This window comes from Phalacrocorax carbo, chromosome 1, assembly GCF_963921805.1.
Source record: "Phalacrocorax carbo chromosome 1, bPhaCar2.1, whole genome shotgun sequence".
NCBI classification, from domain to species: domain Eukaryota; kingdom Metazoa; phylum Chordata; class Aves; order Suliformes; family Phalacrocoracidae; genus Phalacrocorax; species Phalacrocorax carbo.
Genome location: NC_087513.1, coordinates 87457872 through 87471751, shown reverse-complemented (window position 1 = coordinate 87471751; position 13880 = coordinate 87457872). Strand labels below are relative to the sequence as shown.

At 37.1% G+C, this 13880-nt stretch overlaps 1 protein-coding gene across 4 annotated transcripts in view; it reads right to left on the bottom strand.

Moving 5' to 3' along the window:
* Window positions 1-13880, bottom strand: part of SPAG17 (sperm associated antigen 17) — a 115499-nt gene that overhangs the window by 92718 nt on the left and 8901 nt on the right. For all 4 annotated transcript variants that reach the window (XR_010375159.1, XM_064465217.1, XM_064465226.1 and 1 more), the window contains exons 2-3: window positions 13612-13752; window positions 13156-13215 (exon numbers count right to left, since the gene is read on the bottom strand). Coding sequence is in view for 3 of the 4 variants with exons in the window: in XM_064465217.1 (XP_064321287.1) it covers window positions 13156-13215; window positions 13612-13752 (201 nt within the window). In the remaining variant the exon portion in view is untranslated. The remainder of the gene's footprint in view (window positions 1-13155; window positions 13216-13611; window positions 13753-13880) is intronic.

The following is a 13880-nucleotide window of genomic DNA, read 5'->3' as shown; positions in this document are numbered from 1 at the left end:
ATTAGTTCTGCTTTACATCTTTCGTATTCAGAGTAAGACTACTTACGGGTCACTGTCTCAACAAGCCAACCATAGAAGGCTTACTGGAATGACTCCCATTGACTTCAGAGTCACAGCAGAAAATTAAGACTATGATAAGAACAGACTTAAAAACTCCCACAGACTGGAGACACACTGGAAAATACTAGCTATTCCAGCAACAAACAGTCGCCCAGAGCTAGCTACAGAAAATCCATGCTCTGAAAGAGAGACTTTGGTAGAAATACCATAGTAATTTCCCTTAGAGAGAAAAATTCTCATATAGGTTGGGATTTTGTTTGGTTGTTTGTTTGTTTTGGTTTGTTTGTTTTTTCAGAAGTGGTGTTAACAGCCTATGGAAAGGGATGCTTCCCAATTGCCTAATCTAGATGAGTTGCACATTTCTTGAAAAACAATAGAAGGGAAACGGAGGGATTCTGGAAGGATTCCTGAAAAGCATATATATAGTAACACAGCTTGATGGCAGTTGCTGATTTACTGTTCATGGAAGAATAAAGGAACGCTTAGACTTTTTATAACCCATTCTTCCTGAGAAGTTCAAAGCATTTTACCAGGCAAAAGCACCGCATCATGATTATTCCTATTTTGTAGATAAAGAATGCAGAAATGAAGAGACTTGTCCAAGGTCTGAGTGGGTGGGAAGGACAAATTTTCTTACGTGAGGTGTTGAAGTACAAACCAAACCCTATTTAACAGGAGTATATTCCATGACTGTGGAGGGAGGTCAAGTAAGAGAAAGATATAATGAGCACACTACATTTGGCAACATAAAGAAAGCAAACAGTTTTTCATACAGCAATGCAAAATCTGCTTTATGCCTAAGCAAATAAAAAACAATCCCTCATCACTGCTAGTTTCAAGACAGAACATAGATCAACCCAGGCACAGTAGATAAAAGAAATCAAATTTATTACACTTATGCATGTGTACTTCATTTGTGGTCCTGTGAATTATGTAGGCACCTGGCATAAACAGTTAAGAATCCACAGAGCCTCAATAAAAAAAAAAAGTGCTGAAGACAAAGACTTGGTAGGAGTACAGAAGGAATTTTTTGGGATACTATGAGGTGGATTCATTTCAGATTGGCTATACTTCATCCCACCAGTGACGACCTTTTTCTTATGTGAGAAACCATGGAAACTTGGATGGACAAACTCAGTTAGGTAGGGCCTCTTTTCCTTTAAAGGAAGAGGAAACTTAGCATTCCTTACACAGCAGGGGTCACATTTGTGAACTGCAGAAAAGCTTCAGTGATGCAGTATTTGATCTCATATGGTGGCAGTATGAACCATGCAGAGATTTAGCTGCCTGGTGCAAAGGGCATGTATTTCAAGCCATTCAAACACTGCATGAGTGCATGTAGGTGACACTATGATACTGGCAGATGCCAGCGCCATTGAGATTGCAGTAGCATCACTTGCTATGAACAGTTGTCAGCCCATTTCATAGTGTAGTTCTCCCATACCCAGGGTGAGCTTTCTAAATCCCTGTCTTCCCTCCTGTTCTTGTAAGTGTAAGAAATCTGGGGCATCAAATATATCTCAGACTCACATAACATTTCCTAAAAGAAACATTATGGTTCGCAGAACTCCTCAGTAATTCAAATTCCTTAGCAGCTGACACAGTTCAAGACAATTTGAAGCAGGAGAGCCATCAGACAAGAGGCTACATGGATTACATGTACCAACCAAGTTATTATTTACTGTTGACATGTATTTTCCTGAGCAAGCTAATAAAAGCAGGGAAAATAAGAGCGATCTTCACTTATTACAATCTAACATCGGTATTGTGAACCCCTCACACGCAGCTTTCAAGACAGACTAGGGAACAAAAGCTGTACGTGTCACACTGATAAATGTCTTTTGTCCAAAGAAGACTTCTTTACACATACTACTAAATATATTTCTGAACCTGCTGATGTCATTTCACTGACTATAGCATACTATGATCAATCATTTTGAAAGAATACCAGGAAGGCACTGAGCCAACTCAACTTCTTTCACATCACACCTGCAACATGTTGAAAGGCAATTTAGTCTCTACTATCAGACCATTCATCTAATTTCGTTTTTCCTCTCAGAACCTATTCTCAAGTATGATGTCAAAGTATCACTTGCTTAATCATTATCCTTCATTGGTGAATTAATGACTTACAATTCAAACTGAGCTTAAGGACTCATGTAAATCAGTAAATCGATTGCATATCTGAACTGGGCTCCATATGGAGCTTATGTATCCACAAGGTAGACTATAAAACTTAAGCTATAATCTTCGTTAACCAATGAAGACTCTACCAACATGTATTCCAGATAATTTAAAAAAAAATTAAAGCATACTTGATGACTCCTTTTCAAACAAATCTCCTAAAATAATAGGACACTTTCACTATTGAGCAATACTGAGAAAATACATATGCTGTTCATGTACTAAATATCTGCCTTTCTATTGTGAGAACATTTCTCAAAGCAGAAGCAATGGCTGCTTGTGCACTAGAAAAATATGTTGTCACTCATATGAGTGAGTCTGTTTTTTGCCAAATCACAACACAGCTTGATCTGGTTAGCAGAAACTTAGTCAAAAATATCCATTGTAAGGAAGTCTGTTCTTTAAAACTTTCTCTACAGAAAATGTGCAACCTGAGGGCATACCTTAACTGGTTTAATCTCAGTAATGCAGAATGAGAACTGTAAGACATGTGTACAACGTATGTGTCTTAGTGTTACAAGTACTTAAATAATGTTTTAAGGGAAATACAAACAGGTGAATAACCTAATTTAAGTAAAAATAAGAAAATACATTACATAAAAATTAGGATGACTTTTTACCTTGGCTTTATTAAAGAGCTCATACAAGAGCTCTCGCCATCTATGACACATAGATCCCACAGCTTCCAGACCACCAAATTGCTATCAAAATGAACTGCTTTAAGGGAAGACAAAATACAATATGAATATTCAGTGATTCTAAAGATCAGTTGTTAGCATTGCTATCTCAGGAAGGAGGAGTTTTATGCATAGGAAAGGTTTTCTCATGTGACCCTTAAGATACCTGTTTCCTTTTAACACTCTCATTGGGGCGAGATAGTTGAAACAGCATTTAAGTGATTTCTGAAGAACTCCTACAGAACCCAGACCTTTTGAAAGACAGAGGACAGGCCAGTCTGCTCTGATCTGTGCTCAGAAGAGGAGATATATTGCTAAGATCAGATCTTGAAGTGTTTACATTTCAGAGTTATGAATCTGCCCAGCAAGTCTTTCCATTGTGGAGTAGAATATTTTATGCTTCCGAGAAGTAAATTGTCTCCAGCAATTCCAGCCAACTGGATGCACACAATGAGTATTACAAAGCTAAAGGATTTAGTCACGCTTCTCTAACATTGCATCTGGCTAGGAAGAGAACCCAATCAGAGGTGGAACAAAAAGATAAATCTTTCTTTTTTGAGAAGCAAATGAGAAGGAAAGCTGTCTTGTCAACCCTTGTGCTGGCAGAATCTATCTAGGTACCTCCTGCCAGAATTTCCTAAGCTGCCTCAGAGCTTGTAGGCTAGGAATTCCCAATGGCCTCATGGGCTTGCACCACAAAACTCCTAGGCAGGATGTTTCCACCTTGGTCCAGCTTTGCAAGAGGACTTCGGGCATTTTTTTTCCTTTGGTGACAAAGGATTCTGGGATTACTTGCTCTACTTGAGAAAAAATGTCTTTTACTCTATTGTCCTTAATTAAGCAATTATAGTCACCTGAAATTTTTGAAGGCAACAAAACAGGAAACAGCATTCCCTTTGGCTACTCCAGAGGGTCCCTCTACCAATTTGAGGACAACATTCTTACAGGCATAACTGCTGTTTCCTCTAGTTACACAGAGGTTTCAACAAAACCTGCACAGAAAAAAGCAGGAAATTTTATACCAAGCTGCACGCATGCAGGAAACCTTGTAATCTAGGAAGGAAAAACAAGATCTCACCAGTGTTCTAAAGCAGGTTTTAGATAGATAGATGAATTTCAAAAGGTATCAAGTTTCCTTCCTAGAAAATAAATCATCAGCAATTTTGAGTTTTATGATTGGCCTCAGGCCAAATAATTACAACTAACCATAGTAAAATAATAATACATGCAGAGAGCATTGCTTCTAGAATCCTAGAATTAGGATTATGAAGAAGAGTCATTATTCTGAAATGGAAAGAGAAGATGAACATGTTCGATTGTCTCATGTAAATAATAGAATCCAACCTCTCAGATTTTAGGAAACAGAAAATTAGAAGGCACAGACTGTTTTCCTGCAGGAGTTCAAGAGTTTTTGCCCCAGTTTCAGCATTTAGAAATCCTGGTACTTCTTAACGTGACATATTGTCCTTAGAGGCATCCCTAGAAAGTGATACTGAACTGGAGAGACTTTAGAAATTGAGAAACAACTACAATTTGTAGGACTGATCAGTTCACATCAACAATAGTTCAGTCTCATGGAATAAATAAATCCCAAATGGAAGTCATGTAATTTGATAACTCAAAGGACTACACATGCCGCTACTGGTGATGCAGTGACAATGGCAAAGGCTGATGCAAAGACCTGGCAGTATGTCTCTACTCTGGGTAATATTTTATTTGTTTTAGGTAGTGTGAGTTTCCTATATTTGAAATAAAAATCCCTTTGCTGTTATCCAAGGCTTAGAACTATTTATCCAATCACACACATGCCTCTAATACCACTAGGATGACCTAGGTCATTAAGACATCAATACTGAACTGGCATATAGAGCACAGAACTAAGCAAGATCTTGCTGTTCTGGAAAGGCAGCTGAACCCAGGTGAGTGCTTCTTTTGTCAGAACATTTCCTTCTGTTTCCATTTGGCCAAGTTATACGAAGGCATTTGCTGATGATATTCTACTCTCTTTGATATTGGTGCTAGCAAGGCAACTGTCTGTCCAAGTAATTCAGCAAGCACCAAGAAGTCTCCCAGTGAAAGGCATTATGAAGGACAGGTAGAAGCTCTTGTAGCTTCTTCTCAGTGACTTCTACTAAAATCTTCAAGATGCAGGAAATCCTGGAATACCTTAACATTATCTAAGAGGAATGTGCATAATCCGAGTTTGCAGTTCATCTAAAAATGCCAAAGATTTGTGGCCTAGGTTGTGATGGTGTCTGGAATAGTTTGGCACAGCCGTAAATTGTCCCTATTCAGTTGGCAGCAGAGCAAACTGAATTGCTTGTAGAGGTTTCCTGTGAGATAAAGAGGGGAGTAAATCTAACCTCAGCTGATATGCAGACACTGGTACTCTTCCACAAGGTTCATTCATATTTATATTCACAAATTGCTGAAGACCAGTGGGAGCTGCGAAACTTGCTAAACCTAAACTAATAAATTTTTTCCTTAACATCCTTTTAAGTAAACTGACCTAAATATTTGGGCCCAGGAGGCAGAGTAGTTAAACTCTCCTCAGAAGACAAGACAATATCTCAGGTAAATGTACCACCTCATGCAGTGGGATCATTTACAAAACATACTGTATTCTGTACTATGATACACCTGGTAGGAGCTTGGTAACAGATACAACAGAGCTGAAAACAGATGAGTAGATAGTACCCAGATCAGGATTTAAAGTCCCTTACCCTTCTCTGGAGCCAGTACCTCCCTAAAAGGCATCTTCATTTAGCAACAGTTGCCAAGTGTTTCTTGAACATTAATCCTCTGCATATCCATACACTATAAGGGCCAAGTCCTTCCACAATAAAATTCTCTTAACTTACATCCACACAATAGCACTTGACAAAGGCTAACTGGAGAACTTTTCCATTTTATTATGACATTTAAGACTGCTGCATTTGTTCTGCTCTGTACTGGAATGAAAAAGAAAATTTTTCTATCCTTCTGACCGTTCGGCGTGGCTGCCAAAGTTGTTTTTACTGTCAAACTCTCTCATCAAAACAATGACACCAGAAAATTTTTGGCTCCTGAACCATACCATGTTACAACTACTTTTAAAATTAATTTTGTTCTACAGCAGACTGAAAACAAAACCTTTCTAACTTTTATTACAAAATAGAATTCTATTGACATACGTTTTTAGACTGAGAAGGCTGGACTTCAGTACAACTATTTCTACTTTTGAGAAGCCTGTTTTTGATCACAACCTTTCTGATGGCATTTTGTCAATATCTATACACTTCCACAAAAATATTTCACCTTTACCTATATGTTTCCACAAGAAACCAAAAGGCTTCCTTAAAAGTGCTCATGACTAGCATTATTTCTGAAACTTTTTTCTTCAGTGACACGTATCCAGGCTACTAACCAGTCTTTGCTCTCCTCCAGAGGCCACATGACTCGCAACAGCTTCTACCTTTTTGGGTGAAAATACTCCTTGCCACAAGCAGTCTGTCTGTGACATTAAGAGTTTTGTTTTTACACCAAGCTAAACCCAAAACTTTTGATATTTCTGCCCAAGGAATTTACTATAACATCCTTAACACAAAATAAATGCATACTCCTTGTCCCTAGAGCTGCCCTCCCTGTTTTTTTAAACTGAAGATATTGTTAGAGACATTGATGAGAGAATCTAAAAGAAAAGTAGCATATGACAATAGAAAGGTATATGGTAATAAAAAGGTGTGAGGTAATTCAGACCTACTGAAGAGAGGACGTAAGTTATTTAGAAACAGAATAGTTATTCTTAACCGGTTTCTTGAATGAAATTCATGCCATTGGGGTGAGGGAGTAATAGAATAAGGTAGCTTTGAATGATTATGCACATATATTTTAAAATACATACTCAAATATAATCACATATAATCAGATAATAAAGACATACCATATAAAATATATGCATAATATTTATATATATATAAACTTCCATAATACAGTCATAGCACCTATTCCAGGAACTACATGCTCAGTTCCAAAATAAAATGGACCTTCTCTTTACATCATGACATGAACAACACTTCAAATAGTCTTAGCAGCAGCAACCCTCACTTTATAAGTCTACATTCTACACACTTGTAGCAAAGTATTAATTCACAGAAATGCTTAAAGACTGCTTTTAATCCCTTGTTTCCTGGCTAAATTAATTCAAATTTTTCCTTTTCAGCTTGTTCATTGCTATGTTTTACTATCCCACAGAAGTTCTTAATATCTTGGGGTATGTATTTTGTGTTGGAAGTGACAGGAGAGGAATGTTTCATTTACACCTAGAAAACCCAAGGATCATTCTGTCTCTGCTACAGCATATTGCCTATTAAGGCAAGAAGTACTGTGAACATTACACAATTTTCCAAGGATTCTGACAGCATGAACTTAAGGGGGAAAAAAAAACCAAACCAAAGAAAACAGCCATGTACCATATAAATAATTTTAAAACAATGCAAGATTCTATTTCTAACCAATAACCTTTTAGCCCTCAAAATGCACTGTGCAAAGCATGAATTAAGATTTATATGCAAGCACTCAACTGAACGGGATTTTGATGGCAAAACTGTGTATATTATGGTCAGCAGTAGAAGGATTCAATCTGGGGTTCTCTCTGGTTTGTTTGTTGAAACTGCACAACTAGGTTGATATCGCAATAAGCCTGGTGATATGGGTTAAAAAATATCATTAACATGGCATTGGTCTGGTATTGTATGGAAACAGTAGAAGAGTCAATAAAGTTGTAGGAAAAATAGGGCTAATCAGTGATTTTTCTGCTCTTTATTTGGAAAACCAACAGATAATATGGTTGCATCACTTCATTAATAAGCAGTTATTTCCAACTGTATCACTAGAAAGTTGCACAAAGGCAGCTTTTAAAGCTAGGCATACGAAAAACCAGTAGACCTGGACAATGTAATCAAAGAAGCATTAAAAATAGGTAGTGAGGAGCTCTTGATATGATGAATAGAATCTTTAGGCGACTCTTGGAGAACAAAGGCAGTTTTAAACTAAATAAAAGGAAGCTGATATCACAACAATGCTTTAAAAAACTAGAATAACATATGTATTTTAAGCACTGGCAATGTAATCCTGATCATTGCAGAATAACAGAGGAGCTGGTATTATTTCCTTAATGTCCTAACAGAGAATTCAGTGAACAACTGAATAGAAGGAGGATAAAATTATTACCATCAATTCAATTTTGTTCTTTTCAGGGAAAAAAAAAAAAAACCAAACCAGAAGAAAGTGGCCTATTCGCAAAGAGAATAGCTTTCTCTGGTAAGACTGTAATTCTACTCCAAACAGATAACAACTCTATTATAGTGATATATACTATATATAGTGTATATATATACAGATATGTATATCTGAACTCAGATATAGTGAAAAGCACAATTCCCTAGGTATTCTTTGACTATTGATTTAGAAACAAGCATTTATAGTTAATAAAGCAGTGACAAAAATTAAAACTCATCAACTGACAGATTTAAAAATGCAATTACAAACAAAGAGACATCATCAAACAAGTGAGTTTCTTGTTGGGTCTGAAGCATTCAACATACTGAGACTACTCTATTTAAAAGTTAGTGAATGATCTGGGAAAAGACACAGTGTCTTCAACTATAAGATCTCCAGAAGACACAGAAATTAAGGAATTAAAAAACAAAACATGAAGGAATTTGTTATACATTGCAAAATAAAGAGAAAAAATAAGGGCCAATTTAAACACAATCTCGAAGTTTCTAGACAGAGAAGAGATTATTTGCAAGATTTTATTTAATTTAGTAAATATGGTTGTAAGCCATACATTGAATCATATATTTACACTGAAACTAGAAGTAACTTTTTTCAGGAAATGTCCTTCCCAGAAACAAATTAAGTTGTATCACATTCTCAATTGTTTTCAGTCATTTAGAAAAAAAATCCAATCTTGATTTAAAAAATTTCAACACACAGATTATTGTTGAAAAAAATATCGTAACCGGTGGTACAGGTCACCATAGTCTCTTGCTGATCAGATCCGTCTATCTACTAATTTCACAGAACATAAAACAAACTGGTGACAGCAGCATTGGTAAGAAAGCCAACTCTTGGATACATTGTTTACAATTTTTCTTGTCAGTAGCCTTTCTCACCAAAAAAGAAGAATCAAAACAATTTAGTGATCTTACTCTGTGCATTTTTTTTTTTTGTAGCATTCACTGTGGTCTCTTGTGAAAACAGATCACATTTACACTTGAAAAACAAGTCCAAAGTTTTCACACCCAACCAGAAAAGTTAGCTCTCAGAGAAATGATGTAACTGCCATTTAAATCCTCTTGTAAACCAGAACAGTGTAAACCATAACAATGTAAGCTTAAAATACGAGGCATTTAAATATCAAGCACTTCTCAGCCTAGACTGAGAACACCACAGAGATCATTGGGGCAGTTTAACTAGACATGAAGGGAGAAGGAAAATCTTCAGAGCTCTGTGTCTCTCAGGGGAAGGAAAGATGGAGAGGAGAAAAAATGCATCATTAAAGAAAGGGAGCAGGATTAAAAAAACCAACCAACAAGATCACTTGCAGGAAACTTTCCTTTCAACCACATCAAACACTTCCCTACATCTGAGGTCCGAAGCCTGGATAGTCCATTTACCTTTCCCTTTCTGATATGAATGACTTCTCCAACCACCCCCTCCCCACAGCCCCTGCAAGTTATGAGATTTGCTGCTATCAGAGACTTTCACTCCACTTGTGTAATGGCCTCTTCCCCTGGGTTGTGCCCATCTTTTCTACTTAAAGCATGCTTCCACTCTTTCACAGCATACTATACAGAGCCTAGACGAAGATTCATTTACTCCTTAGGTTTGTTTTTATATATATATGTGTATGCGTATGTGTGTGCATGTGCACGCGTGTGTGCGCACACGTGCATGTATGTGTTCTATATATATGCATATGTTTTATATATATTTGATTTGTATATTATATATAATTTTATATATTTCTATATAAAATTCTGCCATGCCTAGAAGCTTTTCTAGCTTGCATTTACCTATACCTGTCCTCAAGGAATCATAAGGCTAGTGAGGATTTCTGGAGTGCAGCACACTCTGTTTGCGCTGCCTCCTATCCTCAAAATGCAGGAGACAGCAGTACAGTTAGCTATCTACACAGTGATTAACAGCTGGGAAATACTTATTTACAGCTGATTTATTCCGCTCCAGTCTCACAGAACTCCAGCATGAGAATGGGCCGGGATGCAGATTTGGCCCCTGACTTGAAAATATTTTTCAATTTAACAGCTATAGGTAGGAGCCATGCTGTGAGAAAGAAGAATATACAAGTGTTTGCAGGTAGTGGAATAAAGATTATGTATAATTGCAGTCAAGCCTTTTTGGTTGCATGGGATGGCTTGTCCAGGGGGTGAGTCAGAGCAGTGTGAGGAAGGATACTGCTGTGAAAAGACTTCAGTTTTGCTGACTTCACAAGTACAAGGACACATTTTGAAGGCAGTGTTCTGGAATCCACATCCAAAGAAAACTACTCTGGTGTCTGCCACTTGCATTTTTTTCATTTCTCCGCAACCCTTTATCCCAAGCATCTCAGCTGAACTGAGAGAACTACAAAATTGTTCCACATCTCTCTCCCTTCTGTCCCTCTCTCTCTCATGGCCATATGGCTTATTAGCTGTCCACCTTCAGCAACATCATCTACTTCCATCCTGATCACATGAGGGGACTGTATGAGGCTCCATCTTCTTTCATAGTCTTTTCTAACTATGGTACTACTCCACAGCTCCAGCTTATGAGTATGGGACAAGAATCCTTCTCAAAATTTCCTGTGTAACATAAAGGCAACTTTCCTCACCCTGTCCCAATGAGTGCAACAAAACTGGAAAACAACCCTTACAAGGAAAAAAAATTCCTTCCATCCACACAGCCCCTGAACTCAATCTCATCAGAATTTTCAAGAAAAAAGAAATCAGCTTCATCTAGTATGGGAAACTTATGCTTGAATAGATTTTCAAAGTTCAAAGTTTGGAAACTAAAACACTATCATATTAAGTAGGGGTAAAGCACCTTAATTACACATGACAGTACCAACCTTAATAGAAAGTTGACAAAACAATCAGGTACATAAATTATAAGAGATACATACCTTGCTTATAAAATGCATATATTTTTTTTCAAAAATACTGTAGTTTGGTCCTGTCATTTGGAAAAACTATACATGATAATTTAACCTGATTCCTTGTAAAATCTGTAGATATTTTACAGGAATCATAACATTTTCCCTTCCATATACAAAGAAAATTTTTTCACAGCTTCTTTATGAGACCCTCAGCCTACCATCATTTAATTGAGCATGGTCACTTAAGAGACAGAAAAGCTGTTAGACACCTAATTCTCCTGGATTTGGAAATTTTTTAGCTACATATTCACAAACCCTGCCCTGATCCTCTTCACTTTGTACAATAAGAGTGATGGGAAATACAACACAGTAAGATGATAGAGACCCTGAAGGGAAATAATTTAGAATAGACAAAAGGAATTATTTTAATATGATGTATAATTAGTTTGCAATACACCAAGAGCAGTTAAGTTTCTTGAATTCAAGCAGGCACTGCAGACTGCTGCACTGAAATTTATCTAAAACCCCGGCATTTCACAGTAGACACGATGTGCAGGACCAATGACATGGGTAACAATGTTGCTATTAATACCACTAGTAACCACATTACTATGCATGTCATCAGTCCCAAATTCACACGCATGTACATGTCATATGTTCAAAGACCATTAAACCTCTTATTAATCTTATTTACAGTCTCCCTAGAAATGAATATGTGCTTGTGGAAATGCCAGTGTGTTGAATCCTACCAGAGAGGAGAGAACTGCATGCAGTGAAGATACAAATGCTCCTCTCAGAACATTTCACATCCCTGTGTTTTGTGCTAACCTCATATATGTTTATCCTTACTGCAGTGAAAGCTTTGAATGCACAAACTGCACATGGACTTTAAGTGAATGCTCAGGAGCAAATTCTGCCCAGAGAGGCAGGATTTTAATGCTTGTGGCAACATGATCAATCTTTTAATTTGCTACAGCCAGAACGGAAACTGAGTCCAAGCGAAAGGTCAGAACAGGCATTTTATATTCTCTGTTAAAGGAGCGGAGGAAAAAAATGTCTTTGAGGAGTAAAGTAAGTAGCTAATGAGACACAGCACTGACAGCTGGAATTTAATAAGTATCCACTTCACAAGGAAAATTGCTCTTAGTAATTAAATACAGGTATCATACAAAGCTTCTGCTTAGAGCCAGACTTCAAAATCCTTCTGTCAGTGGGACTGAAGGGGTTTTACATCCCAGGTAATATAAGGGTGAGTTTGCCTGGGAGGCTAGTCCTAAACGAAGAGGGTTAATTGCATAAAATTCACAGTCATGTCAGTGGTAAATAATTCCAAAGGGACTTGTTCAGATAGTAGTCTGGCATTACTGAAAAACAGACTGCAACTAAAAAGACCTGTTATAAAGTCCACCAAAAGCTGAGACACATAAAAAGTTTATTAGTCATTGTAGAACTAAAATGCAAACAAGATCTTTTTAGAGGGATCCAAAATTCTTTATGCTCCAGGTCTGTAGGACCATAAAACTCTACCTGAGAAAATTTTAAACAATCTTCTAATTAATCACAGGATTTTATAACCTCTCACAAGCTGTAAGTAAAACATTAACAAGGTAGGGAGAAGGAAGTCCTCTTTGTACTAAGCATGATTCCTAACCCCACTGACATACCCCACTACAGGAACCAGGTTAGAATTTAACATCAAACTGAGATTATAATGGATACTAGCACACAGAGATGGTGTTTCATTTACGGGACTGCATTCCCATAAATGAAGGTATAACTCTAAATTACTGGAAGAATTTGGGAGAGCAGAGTCTGATAGTTTTTCTGTAATTTCTGACACCACCATCACCACATAACTTAGTCTTAACATAATAAAACACAACCTAAAGAGACATCTTGATCCTCACTTAATTAGCAGTCCAACAGAACACTATATCACAAAAAGAAAGCAGTTTAAGTATCTAGATGGTTGAATGTTTTGACCAGCTACATTCAGTAGATTTGCATTTACTCAGGTATGCGTAACACAATTACACAGCTGTATTTATCACTGTGTAAAAGAGCACTGACTCTGCAATACATGTTTTAACCTACCTCATAGTACATAGGCACATCCTTAACCTTTTTTCCCTTTTGATTTCCAGATTCTCTGATCTGTAAGGAAATAAAGCATTCCACTGTGAGAAGATTTTAAGTTTACACAGATTATTTTACTTGTTACTCCCTTTTGAAAACACTACACTCACACTCCAAAATAGTGAGGAATCATCTTATGGTACCCCTGTACCTTAGGGAGGGAACTTTTGTGATCAGCATCTCGAAGAAAAGTCTGTGACAAAATCTCACTATTTCTAGGAAGCAGACCAGCTCATACAGTAAGCTTTTCTTTTTCCATTTTTAACTCCTATGAATTAGTGTAATTTTTAAAGCTTCCACAGAGTAGTTCAATTAAATAAAAAATTTGTAGTTACCACAGACCAAAAGTTAGTATCTAGAAATGAGATCTAGGTTTTGTTTGGTTTGTTTTTAAAAGTTCCATTCTTGGAATACCTGTCTGAAAATGTCTTCACGTGTAACCACACTGAAGAGCTTCCGCTGTGGCACCTGCACAGCAAGAGACAGGGCCTTGGTATGGATTTCATCCTCAATTTTGGTCCCAACAACGAAAGCAATGCTAGGCTTCCAGTGATCCTACTTTCCAAAATAAAATATTCAAGGTATTAAAACACAAGCAAACAAAAGCACTTCGCCGCCATTTCAAGGAGTATTCCTGTAGAGATGGCTTCTCCCTTTAAGACATATTCAACAGCACTGTATTA